Source organism: Silene latifolia, chromosome 9 (genome assembly GCF_048544455.1).
Source record: "Silene latifolia isolate original U9 population chromosome 9, ASM4854445v1, whole genome shotgun sequence".
NCBI lineage: Eukaryota > Viridiplantae > Streptophyta > Magnoliopsida > Caryophyllales > Caryophyllaceae > Silene > Silene latifolia.
Genome location: NC_133534.1, coordinates 4,756,997 through 4,780,678, shown reverse-complemented (window position 1 = coordinate 4,780,678; position 23,682 = coordinate 4,756,997). Strand labels below are relative to the sequence as shown.

At 36.0% G+C, this 23,682-nt stretch overlaps 1 protein-coding gene across 5 annotated transcripts in view; it reads left to right on the top strand.

The window, feature by feature from the left end:
- The first annotated feature begins 457 nt into the window (after positions 1 to 457).
- Positions 458 to 23,682, top strand: part of LOC141598813 (uncharacterized) — a 37,765-nt gene continuing 14,540 nt past the window's right edge. For 2 of the 5 annotated variants that reach the window (XM_074418607.1, XM_074418605.1), the window contains exons 1-2: positions 458 to 594; positions 3,600 to 4,765. In XM_074418607.1, the coding sequence (XP_074274708.1) occupies positions 3,641 to 4,762 (1,122 nt within the window). In that variant the 5' untranslated portion in view covers positions 458 to 594; positions 3,600 to 3,640 and the 3' untranslated portion in view covers positions 4,763 to 4,765. Of the gene's footprint in view, positions 595 to 2,027; positions 2,446 to 3,599; positions 4,766 to 5,181; positions 5,608 to 5,737; positions 5,937 to 23,682 lie in introns of those variants that run through there. The other 3 variants (XM_074418606.1, XM_074418603.1, XM_074418604.1) reach the window with 3 other exon arrangements.

The following is a 23,682-nucleotide window of genomic DNA, read 5'->3' as shown; positions in this document are numbered from 1 at the left end:
TTCATCTATAAAAGAAATTCAATTGATAAGAAGACTATCACACTCTTAACAAAATAAATAAATAAATAAACAATAATTTTGTTAATTTTCACAGCCTTAATTGACATCATTAAATGCTCAAATTTTAATTCTTACTTCTCAAGTTCATTTTTTTAGTGGCCATCTCACTTCTTAAGTTCTCAAGTTTCACACCCAACTTTAGCCATGAATTCCAAAAAGAAAAACTGTGAGGCGGCGAGAATTCCAGACATTAATTTGTGATTTATTTCCAATTCGATTCTGATATTTCAATTCATTGCGCGATAAAAACCCTTATTTTATTATAACCTATTTAACCCGTTTTAAATTAAGACGATATGTCCGTTGTTTTTTTTTTTTTTTTTTTTTTTTTTTTTTTTTCAGTTTTCGGTGAAGATTCTGATTTCTGACTAAAAGCCAACCCATTTCTTAAATTCTGAAGATACGGCCCCATGAGTTCGAAAGGAAAAAAGCCTAAAGTTAATTAAAAGGGCGACATCGACCGTCGTGGCATTACAATCTTCCCGCGTAAATTACAATCAATTTTCCCTTAGATTTCTCGACGCGATTGCAATTGTAAGTTATTCTTCAATTCAATTAACATCGTTTCAATTTATTTGCCAAATTCGAATTTATCGATTAATGATTTAGCCTTCGTATGATTTGTTCAATGACAAACCCTAATTCCTCTTTTAATTTGCTGGGTTTATACTTTTCCTTGATTTTATAGTTTTTTAATTGGATTTCTGTTTAAATCTATGTGTTACTCGTATTATATATTCGCTCCATTTATATAAATCGGTTCGTAATGGTATCTGTATGATTGTATCTTGTGGTTTTTGCTGTCAAGTGTCGGATACCGCTATTTTGGGTGAATTTTTCAATTTTTGGTCTAAAGTAAAGTCGGCCGAGTGTTAGACAAGCGACACGGAAGCTAAGTGAAGTGTCTGAGTAACGTAAGCTATTTGTAGTTGTGTTGTATATACGGACTCTCTCCCTTGTTAATCGTTCCAAAGAAAAGCTGAGCGCAATAGGAATGGGAGTATTTGATTTTAGGAGGTGCTGCGGATTTGATAAGTGTTTGATTAGGCTATCCGAATGTGAATGTGCATGTGCAGGGAGACTTCTCGGATATTAAAGATAAGCGAGGTAAAAGAATGGAAGGACTGATGAAGGAAAAGATACTAGTACAGTCACTAGGAAGTGAACGATACTATCAATTACATGAATACTATCAATTAACTCGGTTTGAACGACAGAGACCCTGTAGTCAGACAGAATTTCACTTGGTAGATCTAAAGACCAATGAAATACAACTTAATTGTGCACCGTCACTGCTCCAATATGCTGTACCGAGTTCTATGGTGGCTGTCGATGATTTCATCTATGTCTTTGGTGGTACACGTTGTATAACTGAATTATTCCAACCCTTGGGATTGGAATTATTCCAACCCTTGTACCAAAAGAAAGTCTTCTTTGGCGGTTCTTGTCTTCAGTTGAGTTTTGATCAATCTAACACGGGGGAGTGGTACCCAGCTCCAGTTCCAGCCGAGAATCGCATTTACCCTGCATGCACTACCCTTTTTGACAAGATATACGTCTTTGGAGATGAATACCTTGTACCTGAGGTTCTTGATCCTACTGTTGGCCAGTGGAAACGACTATTTCCACCTTCTCAGCTTGCTGGCTGTAAAATATCTCCTTATGCGCTCCCAGACCCTTCCAACGGTCGCGTTCTTATGCGCTTGTCAGATGGCCAGCTTCCATCGCCTACCATTTATGCTTTCATACCTAAAGACTATAAGATTATTGAATTGTAGGTTAATTGCATTACTGATACAATGATACATTGGGAGTATTTATAGGATTTACAAAGAGAGCTATATGCAAAGATATGAATATACACTTTCCTAATTGCTTATATTTACAAGATCATAATCTTTTGTTTATAGGTAAAGTATTATATGGAGATATTGGGATTGCTTGGGAGGCAAGGTGGTTAATAAAGACAATTCTAGTGGTGGAGATTGGAAACCCATCCCCGTTGATGCCGAAGATTGGGCACATGTTGCTGCTGTTGTTGATAACGTTATATACTTTCATAGCCATAAATTTCCTTCTGTTCTTCGTGCTTTTGATTTAGCAAGTGGAGCATGGTTGAAAGTCTACTGGGAAACAAGTTTTGACGATGGTCTTGATATGAATCAGATAAGAATGCATTTTGATGCTATGCTCCCTTTAGGCAACAAGATTTTGTGCTTGGCTGTTTGGACACCAATTTGTGACTCCCCTGATACAAGGGAAATTGTCTTTCGCAAGTTCAGAGTTGAGCAAAGTGATGCAACTGTAAACCTAGTTGCCCTAGGTACCCTCTCATTCAAGCTTCCAGCCACTCGCGAAGTGTATGAGTTTCTCCCTGTTTAACAGGTATTCATATGCATCTATCCTTCACTCGTTCTTATAATTGCTCTATTCTGTCCTCTCGTCTTTCTTTTTGAATTTATAATAACTAAATTTTTTTTCTTTTTTCATGAGTCTTGACCTTTTCTTTTTTCTTAAACCCTACATTTTTTCAACTAAAGTGAAAAAAAAGTGAAAAAGTAGAGTCTGAGGTAGGTTTAACTGTAATGTATAAAGTCTGAGTTAAGTCTGAAAAATAAAGAAATAATAAAAATTAGTGAAAACTGATATTGCAAAGTCTTGACATTTATGTATGATTATTGGTAGTTTTGAGATAAGACTCACACTCAAGACTCTTAGTAATGTACCATGGGTATTAAGAAAGTCTTAAGTTGAGTTTTGACCACACTTTTAAAGGTAACTATCCAATGAGTTGCTCATATGCGTTGTACAGTATAAGTTTGAGTTGATCTGAGATGATTTGAGTAATAAAGAAATAATAAAAGTTAATAGAAAGTCAACGTTGAAAAGTGTTAAAACTAAGGATAATATTGATGATAATACGTAAGTCTCTAACGGCTTTATGAGTTTGCATTTGACGTCATTTTCCATATGCATGACTTAGGGCTGGGCACGGGTCCACAACCGGACCGGAATCGAAATCGTCAAAAATCTCGGACTGAAATCGGACCGAATTAAAAAAATTCTGAACCGTGACCGGACCTGAAAAGTTCCAGTCCAAGACCGGACCAGAAGTAATTTTACATACCCAATTTTTCAAACTCCGGTTCATAAATCTGCATCGATTGAACCGGATTATGTAGGCATTCAATGTATTTTTAACTAATATTATAAGAATAAAATAAAATAATAAAATAATAATTCCGGTCCAAGAACGGATCCGTTGTGGCCTGTGGGATTACAATCTTTGTCGCTACCCTAAATTACAATCAACTCGCGCCCATTTATATAAATTGGTTCGTAATGGTATCTGTATTTTGTGTTACCCCAACTTTCCGACACGGGTGGCGTGTCTTACACGTGTAGAATACGGCTATTAGTGAAGTGCGTCGAGGTGTCATAGGTGTCCGACTATATTAGTAGGAGTATTTGCTTTGGGAGGTGCTGCAGATTTCATAAGTGTTTGATTAGGGTATCCGAATGTGCATGTGCGTGTGCAGGGAGACTTCTCGGATATTAAAGATATAAGCGAGGTGAAAGAATGGAAGGAGTGATGAAACAGAAAAGTGTTGGTAGCTCCTGTAGAGTTGAAAAGCCTGAAAGAGTGAAGGAAAAGATACTAGTACACTCACTAGGAAGTGAACAATACCATCCATTACCTGAATACTATCAATTAAGTCGGTTAGAACAACAGAGACCCTGTAGTCGTACTGAATTTCACTTGGTAGATCTAAAGACCAATGAAATACATCTGCATTACGCACCTTCACTGCTCCAATATGCTGCACCGAGTTCTATGGTGGCTGTGGATGATTTCATCTATGTCTTCGGCGGTGCACGTCATATATCTGAATCTGAATCTGAAAAGTTGAAATTATTCCAACCCTTGTACCACAAGAAAGTGTTCTTTGGCGGTTCTTGTCTTCAGTTGAGTTTTGATCAATCTAACACGGAGGAGTGGTACCCAGCTCCAATTCCAGCCGAGAATCGCATTTACCCTTCATGTACTACCCTTTTTGACAAAATATACGTCTTTGGAGATGAATACCTTGTACCTGAGGTTCTTGATCCTGCTGTTGGCCAGTGGAAACATCTATTTCCACCTTCTCACCTTGTTGGCTGTAAAATATCTCCTTATGCGCTCCCAGACCCTTCCAACGGTCGCGTTCTTATGCGCTTGTCAGATGGTCAGCTTCCATCGCCTACCATTTATGCTTTCATACCTAAAGACAATTCTAGTGGTGGAGAATGGGAATCCATCTCTGTTGATGCCCAAGGTTGGACACATGTTGCTGCTGTTGTCGATAACGTTATATACTTTCATAGCCATAAATTTCCTTCTGTTCTTCGTGCTTTTGATTTAGCAAGTGGAGCATGGTTGAAAGTCTACTGGGAAAAAAGTTTTGACGATGGTCTTGATATGAATCAGATAACAATGTATTTTGATGATATGTTCTCTTTGGGCAACAAGATTTTGTGCTTCGCTGTTTGGACACCAATATATGACCCTTCGCCTCTTCCTGAGACCGCTGATCCGTGCGAAATTGTCTTTCGCAAGTTCAGAGTTGAGCAAAGTGATGCAACCGTAAAACTAGTTCCCCTACCTACCCTCTCATTCAAGCTTCCAGCTACTTGCAAAGTGTATAAGTTTCTCCCTGTTTAACAGGTATTCATATGCATCCATCCTTCACTCGTTCATATAATTGCTCTATTCTGTCCTCTCGTCTTTCTTTTTGAATTTATAATAACTCAAGTACTCCTCTTTAAAATATATGGCACCCTCAAAAATTAATGCTAAATCCAATGCATTTCACTGAGCCCCACAGCAAAAGAATAATAAGAAAAAAGAAAACTTGTTCGATGGATGTGATTATTGATATGGCTACGTGTGATCCTAGAGCCATCATGATTTTTATCACGGTGATGGAGAGAAAATTCTATGATTTTTAATTTTGTATCTTGAGTGCGTACAATCGACCCCCGCCCCTCTTGCTACAATTTGCGGAAAGCCTCAAGTCGTTGGGATACTGTTGGTTATAATCATATAGTATGAGTTATGAATAGATACACTTGACTTTTCAGGATCCGATGAGAGGAGACAATGATCAGATGTTTGAAGATTTAGTTTCCATAATTCATGCTGGTATGAGGAAGCGCTTGCCAAGGACGCAATTGCCCCGCCTAGAAAACGTTTGGTGCCTGAAATCATGTTAAAGTTGGCTCGCTCCGTCAGCCCGTTCTAATTCGTCTGGTATTCCAAGGGGTTTTCATCAGTTAACCGAAAAAGAACATAGCATTCTTCAAGAATTCCAGTGTATTTATCAGTAAATCTAAATAGTACTCGCTGCTCGTAGAAGATAACATTCTTTTGATGTTGTTATTGACATTTCTCATTTGTAAATGCATTTGTGTGTATTCTAGTGTGTGTTGTTCACTTTCGCTTCTTGTACAACATTATTATTTCTAATTATATAGAAAATGAATGTGTATTTTTTTTTTTAGCAAAAACCCTGCTATGATTCTTATGCAAATTGTTCAAGTGCTGTAATGGGCTCTTGTTAGTTTTTCACTTGTTAATTCAACAATAACCCTGATTGAATTATGCACGGATGTGAATTATTTATGTGGGTTGATGAAGATATGACGGAGTGGCAACGGAACATCATCAACGACTTGTTGATCAAAAGTAGAAGTCTCGAAAGTGATGTTCGTCAAACAAGGAAAGAGCTTGAATAAATTGCAAAAGAGGTTGCTGAGGAGAAGTTTAAGGAATTGATGGAAGAATTGGTTGAATACTTGAATTGCAGAAGGATCCTAGAATAAAAAGAACAGAGTCATTGTAGCCTCTTTTTTTTTTTTTTTTGATGACTAGGGGTTTAATTTCCCGGGCACATGCAATACCCTACAAAGTACAAACCACTTGTGCCAGGTAAAACATCCCTTAAGATGAGAGGTAACCGCAGCACTCTCGTGTAGGGAGTCGAACCCGGGACCTCTCAAATTGTTGCCAATTTGCAACGCTTTGGTCTTTGTGTTAGTTTGAATTGATTATGAAAAATTAGGTTAGTGTAATAATGCTTTCTATGTAATTCAGTTTAATGTGTTGGAGTACAGTTGGAGTTCCAAGTAGACCTGTACTCGGGCCGGGCTGGCCAGGGGGCGGGCCGGGCTCTCCTGGTCAAACCCGAACCAGGCCAGGGGGAAGGGTTGGGTTTGGCCGGGCCGGGCTGGGATATGCTTGACCCGGGCCAGGACCAGAGGCGGGCTAAGGGCGGGCCGGGCTGGCGAGCCTTACCATTTTATTTTATTTTTAAAATTTGTTTCGCTAAAATGGCGGGCCAAGGCTGGGTCGGGCTCGAATTTCAGGACCCTGGCCAGCCAGGGTTAACGGCGGGTTAAGGCCAGGCCGGGCCAAGCCAGGCCGGGCCAAGTTGCATAAAATAACTGGCCGGGTCCGGGCCGGGTCGGCCAGTGCTGTTGGCCAGCTCTAGTTCCTAGTGCCAGCCAATTCATGTTATTCTCTTGGGTTGAGATTCTTGTTTAAAAGAAAACGCAAAATGTAGCCTAGTCCCCTAGTCACAAGGAGTTACGGCCCACCATAGCATTCACCATTGTTGGCTTCAATTTGTGTCTCGGCCAAATCTTCAAATACGGAGTACTCTATTTCGGTTTCTTGAACATTCGGGCTTTCAAAGTAGAACACCTTCTTAATCCGCTTCAATTAGTCTTGCTGAAGACGGGTCGGAGCAAGTGACGGATAATGTCACTCATAAAACGAATAGGGGGGACAAGGTGGGGGCACCTCCATGTGCTTCCCTCTCTCCTCTATTTGGGTCATTTGTGAGATAAAATGGTATCCGTCTGTTAAGATTTAGAAGGGAATAGTATTGCATAATAAGAGATGTATTATTGGTTTTGGATCTCATGAGAATAAATGACGATATATATAATAGACGACCATAATCTAAACCCTAGACGGTAGCCGTCGTAACCTAAACCTAATAATAGTCGGGCCTAATGGGCCTAATATCCTAATACCCTCCCGCAATCGTAAAGGCAAGAATTACAATAAAACCATAATCAATTAAAAAACGTCTTCATCTCGATCTCTCTTCGGAAAATCTTCTCATCTTCACAGGGTGGTAAGGGGTGCGTATAGGACTCGCCAGACAATTTTCATTGCGTATAGGACTCGCCAGACAATTTTCATTGCGTATAGGACTCGCCAGACACTTTTCATTGCGTAACTCGCCAGTTTTTTCAGTGCGTAACTCGCCAGTTTTTTTTCAGTGCGTATTGGTCTCGCCAGACAATTTTCTTGCGTAACTCGCCAGTTTTTCTTTTCTTTTGTACCACCTTGATAAAAAATCGAAAATTTTCTTTTAGAGCAATCTCGATAAAAGGATAAAAACATTATTAGAAGCTTTTTTTTTCAGCAAAAAGAAATCTGGGAATGACAAATTTCGATCAAACGGAAACATATCCATTTGAATGTCACAGAAAGCATATCATTGATAACTTCAATGGATAACTTCAATGGTATTTTATCAAATTGCCATCACCATCAGTGGACGAATTTTTTTTTTTTTTTTTTTTTTTTTTTTTTAAATAGAAATTACTATTTGTGGTTGAAAATCCTACCGGTGGGTGTAAATTTCCGGCCACCCACCGGTAAGAATGCGGAAGCGGTTTATAGAGACCTCAAGAACGAGGCTCTGATACCATGTTAAGATTTAGAAGGGAATAATATTGCATAATAAGAGATGTATTATTGGTTTTGGATCTCATGAGAATACATGACGATATATATAATAGACGACCATACTCTAAACCCTAGACGGTAGCCGTCGTAACCTAAACCATACTCTAAGCTTTTGGTTGAGATGGTTTCTTGACATGGTATCAGAGCCTGGTGACCAAAAGGTCACGGGTTCGAATCTCACCCCCTCTATTTTAAAGTGGATAATCAGAACAGGCCAGGGAATCCCGCCTGCACCCACACTTCAAGCCCAAAAAAGAAAAAAAGGGCCTTCGTGTGAGGGGGAGTGTTAGAATATAAAACGAATCAAGGAACTTCAACCATCAGCTTAAGCTTTTGGTTGAGATGGTTTCTTGACACCGTCACTCCAAGTGACGGATACGTGCCGTCACAAATGAGATTTTGTGAATCCGCTTAGCTCATCGGCATATTTTAGAATTAAATACTCCCTTTCTGCAAATATAATATAAAAATTGTAATAAATACAAAAGGAAGAAATATATTAAAATTCATACTAAAATTGCCCGAAATTATAAAATTACGGGGAATAAGTATTTAAAATCACAAAATCCCATTGAAGACGGCGATATCCGTCAAGCTTGTGACGGATACCATTTCCTCTCACAAAATACTCATGAAAGGTGAGTGGGGAAGCACATGGGTGTGCCCCACCTTAACCCCTCTCCCTTTTTTGTGAGAGGTCTTCAGCTTGTGACGGGATTAGCGTCACAAGCAAGACGTTTTGATCTAAAATATAGATGAATTATGTGCTTATCACTTTCTACTTCAGTTTGGCTCAGAAATCTCGGCAAGAAAGTCTACCTTTTATTCAATAAAGCAAGAACAAGCAAACAAGGAAGATTGTCTTATTGAATCCTACTTTATGTTTTATTGTTTTTAGCCTCTTATTTTCTATTTGTGTAAGAACTTTAGGCCGTTGTACTTGTACTTTTGTGAGCCATCCTATACTTAGATGCACCATTGAGCGGTTAAGATCAAAGCCTTGGACCCTATAGAAACCAAACATCTATCATTGTAATAGAGAGATTTGAGTTTAATTAAAAGAGTGAAACCTAGTTTCTCCACAGTTTCTCTTAGTTGTGTACTTGAGAAGCTCCTCTTTGCTAAGTGCTGGAGGCTTAGAGTAGTGTCCTTTCTTTGTGTCTTTGGGAGCCTCGACATAGGTCGTGTGTTTCGTTCAAGTCATATCTCGGTCTTGATTCTTGTTTTAGTCACAAAATAACAGTCAGTCTGAGTGTCCAATTCGTACCATTTAGATAACAATTCTCAAAGCATTTAGTTTTAGTGCAGGAATGTCTATTCTTCCTTAAGTTTCTTGGCATGAATTTTAAAGGTACATTTCTTAGTGGCACCACATGTACATCCCCAAACGTGGTCCTACCTTTAACTCAAGAACATATACATCTTTGTTTACATTACAAACTTATTCTTTTACTCCCATTATGGGAAAAAAAAAAAAAGTTGTAAATCATAGTCATTTTCCACAACATCATACCTCAATGCCTTTCCAAACACAACTACACTAGGAAATTTCAAACCCAAACTAAGTTTTATGGATCTATTGAAGTCAATATTTGGATTAAAAATAGGGTAAGTGATTACCTCATCATTAAACATCTTTGTAAGCTATTCTCCTTATCGTTGTCAAAAAAAAAAAATCATTAAACATCTTTGTTTACAATACAAACTTATTCTTTTACTCCCATTATGAAAAAAAAAGTTGTAAATCATAGTCATTTTCCACAACATGATACCTCAATGCTTTTCCAAACACAACTACACTAGGAAATTTCAAACCCAAACTAAGTTTTATGGATATGTTGAAGTCAATATTTGGGTTAAAAATAGGATAAGTGATTACCTCATCATTAGACTCATGCTCACTATGAAGTTCATCATCCTCTAACTATAGGTCTCATCATTTTAACAGGTCTCTCCATCTTTAACCCCTTCCTCAGCATCAAAAAAACTATTACCGCCTAGCCTCTTCAAGCCAAGGCAGTGGCTGGAAACCCCAGCTTGCTCCCCAGCCACAATGCCGAATTTGCATTGTTTTATACCAAACGAATACAACCAAACCTGCAAAAAATCATATACAACCGTCGACCGCCAAGCGGGAATCCATTTTCATGTCGACCGCAAGAGCGGGAATCAAGAGTAGACAACGAAATTATCGATAGAAAACCGAACACGATTGGAAGAACGAAGTTGTTACATAGAAAATTTGGTCAAATTTGTACAACGTCTCATAAAACAATGTCTTTTACATACCAACTAAAATATTAAGCCACAATCATAGTTTCTATCCTAAGATAAAGCCTTAACGTACTAACATAAGATAAAGACTAACATAATAACATAGACGAAGATACTAATAATTACCTAGAGGGTCAACTTGATCACTACCTCCAAAGCCATGCCCGTCATCCGCATAATCGTCTCTACGAAAGGGGGAGGGGAACCTGAGCACGAGGGAGGGGGTTGAGATTGCTGCATCTGAGCCAAAGCTTTTAGCATGGCTGCCATCTGCTCAGCTTGGAGACGGAATGTTTCTTGAGTGGTGCACATTTGTTCCTCAAGAGTTAGTCGTGCGGCTCGTTCATTATTCATTTGGGTGGCAATTTGAGAAACCATGCCAGGAGCGTAAGAGAACGATCGACGAGCACCTTTGTTACATGGAGCCATGGAGGTTCAAACCACACTTCGACCCCTACATCTACGTTCTCGAATATCCTCCCACGATTGTCAAAGACATCGACAGGGTGTAGTATGAACGGTACTCATCTAGAGCCTCTCCAGTGGGCGTTAGTCGACTCATCTCTTCCTTGTAAGTGGCCTAAAAGAACAACAAATAAGAAAAAAATAATATTATATTTTAAAATGAGGAAAGTATAATAAATATCTAAATATTAACATTAAGAATGAGAGAAATACAATAAATATTAACTTACGTCGGTCTTAGCAGCTCGAGGATTAACTCACTCGCCCTTCTTGTTTTTCTTGGTCTTCTCAAATAACTTGTAGGGTGTGGCCGACTCACCCTAAAAGCTAGTAGCATAAAAACATAAATTGATTATATTCGGCAATTAGTAATTCTAACCAATTTGTGAAAATAATAAATACAATACTTACCAATTCCTTGAAAGCATCGGAGCAACTCTTACGGCCTAGAGTGTCGGTGCCTAATGTTTTCCCGTCTTTAGCTCCCGGCTTTCTATTTGTCGTGTTTATTTTAGAAATTTTGGCAAATTCATGATTTTTTTCTTCTCTAACCATGAGATTCTCCCACCAAGTGCCGGGGACCCAATCGGGCTTTTTCTTTGAATATTTGAGTCCATTAAGAAGCTTGGTAATCCGCTTCGTAACCACCTTTTGCCATTCATGCTTAGTGTCATGGTTTTCTTCGACGGACTTCATATGTTTCTATTTCAAAAACAAGTGTGTAATTAGTAATAGAAAAGATGACTTTAATTACAAAAAAAATAAAAAATTATTAACGTAAAGTAAATAATAGGTAACTTTCAAATTACCCTAAACCAAGTCCACATATTCATGCGCTGTGCATGGCTCGCCTCACTCCATTTGGTGAAGTACTCGTCATCTGAGATGTTATTAGTCAACGACCAATTGATATGTGATTTTACAGACTTGTCATTCCACCTGAAAATTAAAACATACATAGATATTAGAAATTCAAATAAAATTATTTTAATGATATATTTTTCATAAAGGTAAAAATAAAATATTAGAACACTTACCATTGACCACCTTCTTGGTTTTGTGAGAGAATGATCTTCATGTTCTCCTGTGCCGGTGTTATATTATGAACATCCGCGTCATCATCATGAACCTCTTCGTGCTCCTCCTCACGACGAGATCCCCCACCACTACTCCCTATCATCCTTCGAAAGAAATTTGTCATATACTGATTATAAATAATGCAAATTGTCTGTACAATAAAAATCGTTACTACATATTGTTAGTCCAAAAAAAATGGAGTGTCATGAACAATATAATAAGTATATAATTTAACAATGCAAATTGTTAGTCCAACAAAAATGAAGTGTCATGAACACTAACTATGAACAATGCAATCAAACAAACTCCTTACAAGTGCCATCACTCATCACTCATCACTCATCACTCATCACTATCACTATCAAAAGAGGTTCATCATCTGAAAAAAGCATTCTGACTTCTTCCTTTTATTCCCAATTTTCCTCTATTCTATTTTCTTCAACTTCAACTTCATTATCCTCTTCTTCTCCGACATCCCCGTCATATTCCCTTTCACCCATTTCCACAACCACTTCATATTCATCTTCACTTTGTGACTATTCCACCAAAGTTGGTGAAAATGAGTGATCATTGACAACCACATCCTCTTGGAAGACAATGTAGAATAAATAATTACTCCACATATGCATTCAGAGGATATTAAAAGAATTGTCACCGAGTTCTTTCCTCATTAACAAATCACAATTACATATTTACTACCTAAGTGACTTGAAACGTACAAAAACAGTCCCAAAATAGGAACTATTCAAGAATTACTCCTAATGACTAATTTTTGAACGGGAACTAAGTCAATATGAACAGTAATTTCAATAATACTAAAAACAAAACATACAACAATGACTACTATCCTAATAATGTCAATTAACAAAAACTAAGTAACATGACTAATTTTTCATTTTACATATCTAATCTAATTAACATTAAGTCTAATTATCTTTCTAAAAAAAAAAAAAAATTACAAAATTTAACATTAACATTCACAAAATTTAACACTTCACAAAATTTTTATCCTAAGTCAACATGCATCAACAAAATTTAACACTTCACAAAACTTTTAACAATATTATTAATACTTAACAAATTTTCACAACACAACATACATTTAAACCAAATGGTTTCTATCCTAATTCAACATGCATCAACACCAACAATAATTGAACAACAATTACAATAATAACTACTATCCTAATTTTGCATAAAAATTAGTACTATATTGTTGATTAGGCTTGCTCCCCATCCTAGATACAATTAACATAAAAAGAGCCAAATGAAAAAAAAACATGAAATATTAGGAATCTGGCCAAATTCTCTTTCTGTAAAGGCTAAACATTTCTCTCTTTCCTATTGCTCCCTTATTTTAGGGAGTGAATTTTTTTTTATTTCAATGCCCCCCACCCCCCTCGTCCATGATCTCTTTACTGAATTTATTTCTCTATCTCTCTCCTCATTTTCCCATTAATTACTCTCTATTGCATGAATAAATAAATAGATCAATTAATCTTCATGCAATAATGTTCTTTAAAATAAAATAAAAAATTATTGTTTAAAAAGAAAAAATAACTTTAAAAAATGTTTCTGACTGAATAAATTTTTCCTAAATTTATTTTTTCATGGTAAATTACAGACAACATCTCAATCAGTTACAGAGTAATAAATAAAACAGTAGTCAATACACAATTTATATAGTTCTTGATTAACTAATATATTAATTAAGAAAACTGAAAATTAATAAATATTGTGGAAAGTTGTAAACTCGGTATATGAGTTTTGGGTTCTTTGACCAATTTTAATCAAATACTCATAATATATTACTCCCTCCTATTCTAGATACGGTCCGTTTTTCTTAAGACCATTGCTTTTGGTCTGAAATAAGACGGGTAACATGTCATCATTTTACAATAAAATGTTGTTATTTTCTGATAACATGTTACCATTATTATTCACATCATTTTCAGGGTAAAAAATGATACCTCTAGTCATAACATTTTGTGAATGAATTGGTTACATTTTCTTAAAAAATGGCAACATTTTATCCGTCTGACAAATAAGACCAAAAGTGTCGGTCTGAAACAAGAATTTGTGTTCTAGATAAACCTCCCTATTTATGGGGGGCACTAGAATTAAGGAGAGAGATTAAAATAAGGTAAAGTATTTTAGTGGTGTTTGGTAATTGGAGAGAGGGAAGATATTGTGGGGGTATTGTTGTGGGTGAGATGATTAAAATAAGTATTGTTGTGGGGTAAGCTGATTAAAATAAGTATTGTTGTAGGGTGAGGTGAGGTATTGTTGTGGGGTAAGGTGATTAGAATAAGTATAAAACTTTACTAAATAAGGAAATATGGAAAGTATTGTGAATAGATGAAAAAGGAAATAGGGAAGTTTATGTAAAATAGGAGGTAGTATACAATATGTAAAAAAGTAAGGAAAATTGTAAATTCATAAATACGGAGTATTGTGGAAAAGTTGTAAACTCAGTATATGAATTTTGGGTTCTTTGATCAATTTTAATCAAATACCCATAATATAATATACAATATGAAAAAAAAAATCACCTTTTATAGATTTCATTTTATTTGAAGTAAATTCATAAATAGAGGTTTAACTTGAGAAAAAAAAGTGGACCAATTTTTTAACTAGTAATCTCACGCAATTATAAAAACATTTGCATGACAAATTTGAAATGGGGTTTAGGAGGTAGCTAGGTTTAACACTTAACGGGATGCCAATGGTTAAATAAGATGATCGACATGGATAGATGTGAAGGTTTCATGATTAAATTTAACTAACTTACAAAAATAACTTTTAAGTTTAAGAGCATGCACATTGAAGAGTATCTCCTCTTCCTCTTATTTTCTCTTTTTCCCTCTATTTTTTTGACACCTCATTTTCCACTATCACAATCCTCCTTCTAACTTTTCTTCCATTTTTTCCCCACATCAAAGAGGATCCTCTCTTCTTCCTCTTTTATATTTTAATTATTTTTATAATAGTTGATAAATTTATAAACATAAATTATAATTCACATGGTTTAAGTTTATGGGAGAATGGGCACAAGGGCCTAGGATTAACATCCTCTTAGAAGAGAGATAGTGCTAAGAGGATGCACCATCCTCTTCAATGTGGATGCTCTAAGAAGACATTATAAATGGAGGAAATAGAGAGGAGAGGGAGAGAGAGAGGTTATCGTCTTTAGTTTTCAATGTGTATTGGATTTTGTGGGGAATAGACTCCTTTTAAAGTGTAATGGTTGTATGGGGAATGATATCCGAGCATTAGATGTTTAGGTGTAGGTGGATTGAGTTTTTTTTTACTCATTTGTAGTTTAAGCTTTATATTATGATGGTAAGGGCTGAGCAAGTTGAAGTCGGATCGGAAAAATGGATCGGAATTATTTTGGTCTTGATCGAACCCGGACCAGATTCATTTAGGTCCGGTCTTCGATCCACACTTTTTGAAGTTTCGGTTTTCAGTTTGGTCATGTCCAAGACCGGTTAATTTCGGTCCGGTCCGATTTTGGACCAATGCTCACCCCTAAAATTGATGGTATGTGTTTTTAGGGCAGCGGAGTGTTTCGGCCTAATAGTAATTTGGACCGACTAGGATAGTTTAGGCTCAATGTTGTTTAATTTTCAGATTAACATATTTTTTAATGTCGATATAATATTGTCTTTTTTCTCTCTCGTAGACGTTTATATATTGTTTTAACTCTAATGTTAAAATCATGTTATATTATTAAAAATATATTCGCCCTTTAATTCATTTTTAACCGATTTTTCAATTTTGTTAAATTCATTTTATAAAAATCTGCGTATGTAACATATTTTGTATTTCATTTTACTTGCATTTTTTAAAAGCAACCCGTGCATTTTTTCTGTGCGGACATAAAATTAGTTCAATTAAAAGTTTCAACTTGCAATAAATAAAAAGTTTGAAACAAACAATGCACTACTAAATGAAAAAATAATATTAAAAAAAAGGTAACAAAACATGTCAACCATGCGGTTGCTAACGCAACAATAAAAGGATAATAAAAGTTTTTTAAGAGTAAAGAAAGAGTATGAACTTGTGATAGGCTATCGCACACCAAACACAAATAAACGTAGTTGCTCATTCATGTACAACTTTTACTCTTTCATATACTTTTTACCATTATTTTTCCTAACATTACCCTTGACCAATTCTCTGTCTCTCTCTCTTCCTCCCAACACTCCACCAAATTTGTTTTCAAGAAAAAAAACTTATCAAATTGATTCAAATGATTCAATTATGATACTAACTATCATGTTGATTACTAATCTAGATTTAATTAATTATGGATACTAACTATCAAATGATTCAATTAGGAGATTTAATTAATTAGGGTTTACCAAATTTGTGTTAATGGAAATTAGGAACACAAGAAGGGCGGCTGGGTGGAAGGGGAAGGGCCGGAGTTCGGACTTTGGTTGCCGACGTTTATGAGGCGGGGGCCTTGAGTCCAGCCGACCAGTGTCAGAGAGGTGACGGGAAAGGACGCAAAGAGGTGATGGTTATGGTGTGCAGGTCTGAAGTCTGAGCTCGTGATGGGGTCGAGGGTGGTACGACGGTTCTGAGTGTGGCCTATGGGCTATGGTGGACGTTGCTGGGTGCGGTGGGTTGTACGAGGTGGTTGTTTAGTGGTTTTTGGAGTTAGTAATTTTTTCAGGTTTATTGGAATTAGAATAAAATAGTAAATGAGGTCAAATAACAAGGGTATAATGGTCATTTATGTCCATGATTGAGTAAATCATGTCCATGAATGAGCACCACCCCAAATAAATGTAGTAATAGGGGTCGAATCACAAGGATACATGAGTTTGCTAAACAAGTTGCTATGGATTGAATTCTATCAAGGTCGGTTTATCGGTTGTTGGTTGGTTATGCAAATAAAATGAAAACAATAATAAAGAAAGCGTCTAGGGAAATCGGGTCGCACATGCAAATTACTAATTAGTCATGTTAATTTAGAAATGCATTGATAATGATAAATTGTTTAGGCTTAGACACACCCATCTATCGATATTAGTGTCAACCAAAGACCGGGTCCTAGAGAAACTCTCGTTTATGACTAGGTCGTCCTACTACACATGCTTAGTCTAATTCAATTCCGTGCCTCTCGACTTATAGAATGAATTAACAAACTTAATCTACGATTACGACCAATAACCAAACATTAAACAATATAATGCAAACATGTTGTAGAAACTATTTTAATATTGTGACATTTCATTTTAACGCATGAGATTAATTATTTAGCATGGCTTCCTTTATCCCATAGACAAGATATATTACTCTTGCATTATGTAAATTAAGTTAATGATGAACAAAATGATAAACATAATGATAAGGAAATAATACTAGAAATAAATTACCTCAATCATGGAAATGGAATTGGAATTGAAGAACAACGCTTGAATAGAAATCGTAATACAATATTGAAATGCTAAAGGAAATGTAAATAACATAAAGGAAATCTAATCTACATTTTATTATAAAACTAAGACTAAAACATATATGAAAATGTATGGAAAAAATGTGTGTAAAGGTGTAAAAGAAGATATCCCTAAGATAATTACGGATTAAGTCCCCTATTTATAAGAAAATAGGGGCATAACGTAAAAGTGCAAAAGAGGGTCAACCCCGATCGGGGGCGTGGGTTTCCGGTTTATCTTCTTAATTCTTTGATTAAATGCTTGAGGAATCCCTATGCAACTCCTTAATGTCTCTTTAATCACCGGTTAAATGTGATAATTAGCACCTTAAACCTTCCAAAGAGCATCCTAAGTTGAGCATCCTAAGTAGCATTTGTGGACTTTTTACATTATGGGTTTGACTTTCACTTGGCTTTATTTAGCACTTCTTCATTTTAATCCATAACTTTTACCATGAAAATCCATGCAACATCTCTTGGTTGGTCCAGCATGCTCTTCTATTTAGCTTTGCTTCTAGTGTTTGCAAAATATGTAGAATTATGCTCCTAAAAACTCAAATACCTACAAAATATGACAAACCGTGCAAATACAACTAGAATGCAATATTAGCTCAATAACACTAAGATTAGTGCAAATTAGCATGTAAAATAAAGCTAAAATATTGGGTTAGAGTGTATATAAAATGGACTTATCAACTTGGGACATCTAAAAGTTGAAAAGTGAAAAGAGTAATAAAGAAATGAGAAAGGAGGACAGTAATGATGGTAAGTGAGATAATTTTTTTTACATTATTTGTTAATTATTTTCCTCTCTTTTATACTAAAATAATAATGATTATTTTTATTGTATTCAGAGACAATCGACGTGATTTTAAACCAATTATATGATGTCAAAGATGAGATGGTGTAGTATTAACCAGGACATTTGTTATCTCTGGGTTTATATACATAACATCTCAACGCACTTCATCCGGCCTGTTTTATTAAGATTTTAGATTTGTTTTTTTAGAATCGTTTTTCAAAAGTTGGAAAGTTTAAATTAGTATTTCTATTTTTAAGAGCAAATGATGTTCTTGAACTTTTAATATAAGTAATCTATTTTCTTTTTTACGATCGAAATATTTTTGATTTTTTCTTGCGAGGTTGAATTTCGTGCGTCTTGCTTAATTTCTTGCGAACACTAAAATTACAATACTTTTATGTCATTGCAAAATTACTCAAAAAACGTGAAACTTGACTAAGTTTTACATCAGAAAAACAATATGGAATAGAGAGAATAATAAATTGTAGCAAACTTCTAATAAATCGTGGTAAATGTGAATATATTGTGTCAATATACATAGCATAAAATTAACTGTATGATTTTACAATTTTGCTTGTTAAAACCTAATAATAATAATAATAATAATAATAATAATAATAATAATAATAATAATAATAATAATAATAACAGAATTCTACGATCGCATGGTTGATTTTATTTCCGTAATAGAAGTTCTTTTATCCTATTATAAATCAATAACTTTTATTATTAATACATTTATTAGAAATTTTTTGTGTGATTTAGTTTAATCGTATTTTGAAAGAATCATGAATAAAACAAAGTAAAAGACAAAAACACTTGCGGAAAAGAAAACAAAAATGGATGAGGGCAAAACAAAAGACAAAAACACTTAATCGAAACAAAAGACAAAAACACTTAATCGAAAAGAACATAAAGTAAGGGAAGAAAAAGGAAGGCTGTGATTAACAAACACTTGAGCGGAAAAAAAAACTTTAAGTTGACAAAATCCGGTCAAAATGTCATGTTTGAAAAAAAAATGTATATTAAAGGTTGTGTTTGACAAACTTATTTTTTAAGGTGGTGTTTGGAAAACCTTCTTTAAATAAGTTAGCGTAATTCTTTTCTTCACTATACAAGTATCGATGAATTTTGAAAACCTTAAAAGTGTACAACAACGTGTTTAACAAAACATTAAATGCGAAATATCAAGACAATATAACTTTTTTAAAATTGTCTTTGTAAAAGAGGAACGAGATGCCTTTGAAAAAAAAAAGGAACAAACACATGAAAAACATGAAAAACATGAAAAAGAGAAACCACAGCAGCAACAAAAGAACAAAAAGAAAAAAAAAAAAAAAAAAAGAGATCCAAGAGAAGGGAGAGGGAAAGAGAGGGGAAGGGGTGGGGTAAAGAGAGATAACGATATAATCGATGAAATAGTTAAAATGGATCGAGAAAAGAGATTCAGAAGAAAGTAAAGAAAGAAAAGAAGAAAGGAAAATTTAAACAGTGGATTAAGCCAGCGAAAAAAAAAAAGAGAAAAAGGAGTGAGAGAACTTGGAAGGGAACACAGATGTGAAAGAGGAAGAAACAGTGGAACCTCTAATAGAGTCGTTGCCCATCCACAATTGAGCCGTTGACTCATATCTCACAAACAAGGCAAATATTGTGTGTATAGTTTTATATTATTCCGTTTCCGTAAATAGCGATATTCTTATTGTATATATATAGTCTATCCTTCATGTACAAAGACACAATTAATATAACGACATACAATTTCCTTCACATACGAATTCTAATATGGTATCAGAGCCTCACGCTCTTGAGGCCTAAAAACGATCTTCCGCTGCCCTGCCGGAGGGACTAATGAATTATGGTGCCCTCCGGCGGGATTTCATCGTGATAATCTGTTCTTTTGTTTCAATTAAAAAAAAAAAATCAAATTTCAAGGCCTTTACTCTCATGATACGAAGTAAATGGCTTGATTAGTAAAAAAGAAAAAAAAAAGTTCAATTCATGCCATGAAACATGAAATAACGGGACGTGGTTTCAACTTTCATGCCATGTACTTAGTTCAATTCCTTCATTAGGAGTACAGACGAGTTCTCCATCGATTCGATATGACGGATATTTTCCGTTTTTTAACGAAGTCAAGTTCGAGGACACAGGGGCATCCCACCACATGTTTCCAGGACACGCGACGCTGCTCGCGGTGATAGCCTTACCCCTGCTAAAATGCCTACCCCTAACCCTCCTAAACCCACTTGCCTAGCTTGTAAACGACCAGGCCACTCTTTTAAGTCCTGCTTTCGCGTCACCGGACTGTTTCCCGATTGGTGGGGAGATAGACCACGGGACCGCATTTATATTAGCCCGGATGCTACTGATTTGAGTCAAGCAATTTTTGTCCCTGATCCGCGGTTTAAAAACAAACGACAATCGAACACGGCTCCGCGTATTAATATGGTCAGTCAAGCGGGTTCTCATGTGGGTTCTCAAGAGCCCTCATCCTCCTCGGCCCTGTCTACTCTCGATAACATTGATTTAAATAATCTCAACGCCGCCGAACGTGCTGAATTGACTCGGTTATGGCAGTCCCACAAAGCCTCGTCCACTGATCGTCTCAACGGTAATGTATCTCTTTTCTCTTGGATTATCGACACAGGGGCATCCCACCACATGTCGGGATGCCTTTCACATTTTTCGAATATTCGTACTATCTCGCCTTTATCTGTCGGATTACTGAATGGTGATCATACAAGTGCTACGCAATGCGGAGACATTATTTTGTCTCCTCGGCTTGTTCTTAAAAACGTTTTATATGCAGCCACCCTTCAATGTCATTTAATTTCGGTATCTAGCTTACTTCTTGATGACAGTTTAACTATACAATTTTCTCATAATTTATGTTTAATTCAGGACCGTTCCTCGAAGATGGTGATTGGTGCGGGTGAGCAGCGCGAGGGACTCTACTATTTAAAAAGCGTTCGAAACGATGAGGCTAAAGCTTTTATGGTAGGGTCAGTCGATAAAACCGAACTTTGGCATCGAAGGTTGGGGCACCCCTCCTCCAAAATTTCTCGTTTTATTCTTTTTTTGCATAATAATTCTAAGACAGATTCGTCATTTCATAGTAAAACTTGCGAGATTTGCCTTCGTGCAAAACAGACTCGCGAACATTTTCCGTTAAGTATGAATAATGCTTCTGCTATTTTTGATTTAATCCACTGTGACCTTTGGGGTCCGTACTCCGAAAATGGGTCATGTGGTTCTACTTATTTTTTAACTATCGTCGATGATTTTTCACGATCTACTTGGGTTTTTCAGCTTCGTCACAAAAGTGAAACTCGTCAAAAAATATTAAACTTCTTTGCTTTGGTTGACCGTCAATTTAATCGAAAAATCAAATGCCTACGCACTGATAATGGAAGTGAATTTTCTTGCCTTAAACGTTTTTTTGATGAAAATGGTGTCATTTTTCAAACCTCAAACGTTGACACTCCTCAACAAAACGGTCGCGTCGAACGAAAACACCGTCACATTTTAAACGTCGCCCGTGCTCTTCTTTTTCAAGCATCGTTACCCATTTTTTTCTGGGGGGAGTGTGTACTCACAGCTGTTTATTTAATAAATCAAACACCCTCACAACTTCTCCATGGCAAAACACCGTATGAACTTTTATTTAATAAACCACCCCCGATGGACCACATGCGAATTTTTGGTTGCCTTTGCTATGCAAAGTCTCTCAATCGTAGTCGGGACAAATTTGCTTCCAAAAGCCGTAAATGCGTTTTTATCGGATACCCGTTTGGTAAAAAGGGTTGGCGTGTCTATGACCTTGACACGGGTTCATACTTTGAATCCCGTGACGTTGTCTTCCTCGAAGAACAGTTTCCCTATGCTGCCATGAACACACACGACCACACCATCACTACTACAGATACAGGCTATAACAACGGTCAAAAACCGTTGTTATATAAAAAAGCGGACGTTGTTAAAGCGTCCGTTGTAGAAGGTTTTAACAACGGTTAGTTTTCTTAAGGAAACCGTTGTTAAAACTATTAACAACGGTTTTAAGTATAAAAACCCGTTGTGGAAAGTGTGACTCAATTTTGGGGGGAAAGTTATAACAACGGGTTTTAATATACAAAACCGTTGTTATAACTAAAGACAACGGGTTGTTTTACAATAACCGTTGTTGTTTGTTCTTAAAAAATAAAAAAAAATTAAATTAAATATTACTAGATGCATGCATAATTACGGCCTGTTAGAATTCCGATGCATGCATTATTACTGACATCACTGTACATATGAACGGATAATATGGAATGAGAAGGGTTAGTAATAAGATTTGAAGCAGCATTATTGAGAGATATGATGATGATTATGGCACAACTTTCTAACATATATATTAATTAAAAAGCAAATCAACCCACACATTGCTTAGTATATAAATACATTGCATATCTCAACTAACATTTCCATTATCTCAATATATTCATATCTCCAAACCCTAACTGCTAAAACAAACTCTACTTAATCTTTCAAAACAAACTCAAAAACTCCAACAAAATGAATGATTTCATCCTTAAGACTCTTACCATGATCGAGAACAACAACAACTTCATCCGCCGGTTCCTCCATATTGAGGAAAGTTTCAGAGCTACCTTGCGGATGCTCGATCCGCATCAAGCACGCCAAAGAAGATGGCTTGACGGAGCAAAGAGTAGCTGCGGCTATATGACGATATAGCAAGAATCAAGAACGGAACCTCCAAATAGCCAAGGAGGAGAGGACGGATACGATAGAGCATAATAAGATCCTCTATGAATATATAAGAATTGCATTTTTACATATGTAATTTTTTTTTTAATTTATGTATTTATAAATATATATATATATATATATATATATATATTAATTATGTTTATCTTACTTCTTCATCTTGCTTCTTCATTGTTTTACTAACTAATTATGCGAACAATACTTAAACAAATAACATAATGGTCGATACAAACACATACATGCAAAAGAAATAAATAGAAAAAGAAAATAATGACGATGAAACTAACAGTGACGGCGAGATTTACCTGATAAATACAGAACGTAATAGACGATGAAATCACAGTGACGGCGAGAAGATAAAGGGACGATGAGAAAGAGAGAAAGAGAGAAAGAGAGTGTGTATGTGTTTTGTGTTTGTTTGTCTGCTGTGTTTGTGTTTGTGTATTAAGGGTTGTGTTTTGTGTGGTCAGCAGATTCATTTGTGTGGTTTATGGTATGGAAAGTATTGACAACGGTTATTAAACAACAACCGTTGTGAAATATGTTTTAACAACGGGTTGTAAAAAACACCCGTTGTTAAATAAGTTTTAACAACGGGTTTCAAAAATAACCGTTGTGATTACTTTTCACTAACTTTGCGCCAATTTTGCGCCAAATTATTAACAACGGTTGTGCATGTGTGACCCGTTGTTAAAACTAATAACAACGGTTTTTATAACCATACCCGTTGTAATTTATTTTAGTAAAATTCGCGCCATACATTCTACAACGTCTATTGTGATTTTCGTGAATAATCGTTGTTAAAGGGGCGTTGTAGTTGCCTGGATTTGTAGTAGTGCATTGACCCTACCCTCACTCTTGACGATGACTTCACTCCTATAGAGCAAGTCATGATCGTTTCCGACACACCACAAAATCCTACCCCAACGACCTACCCACCAACAGTCACTTCACCACCCAACACCACGACAAGCATCCCTACCACCC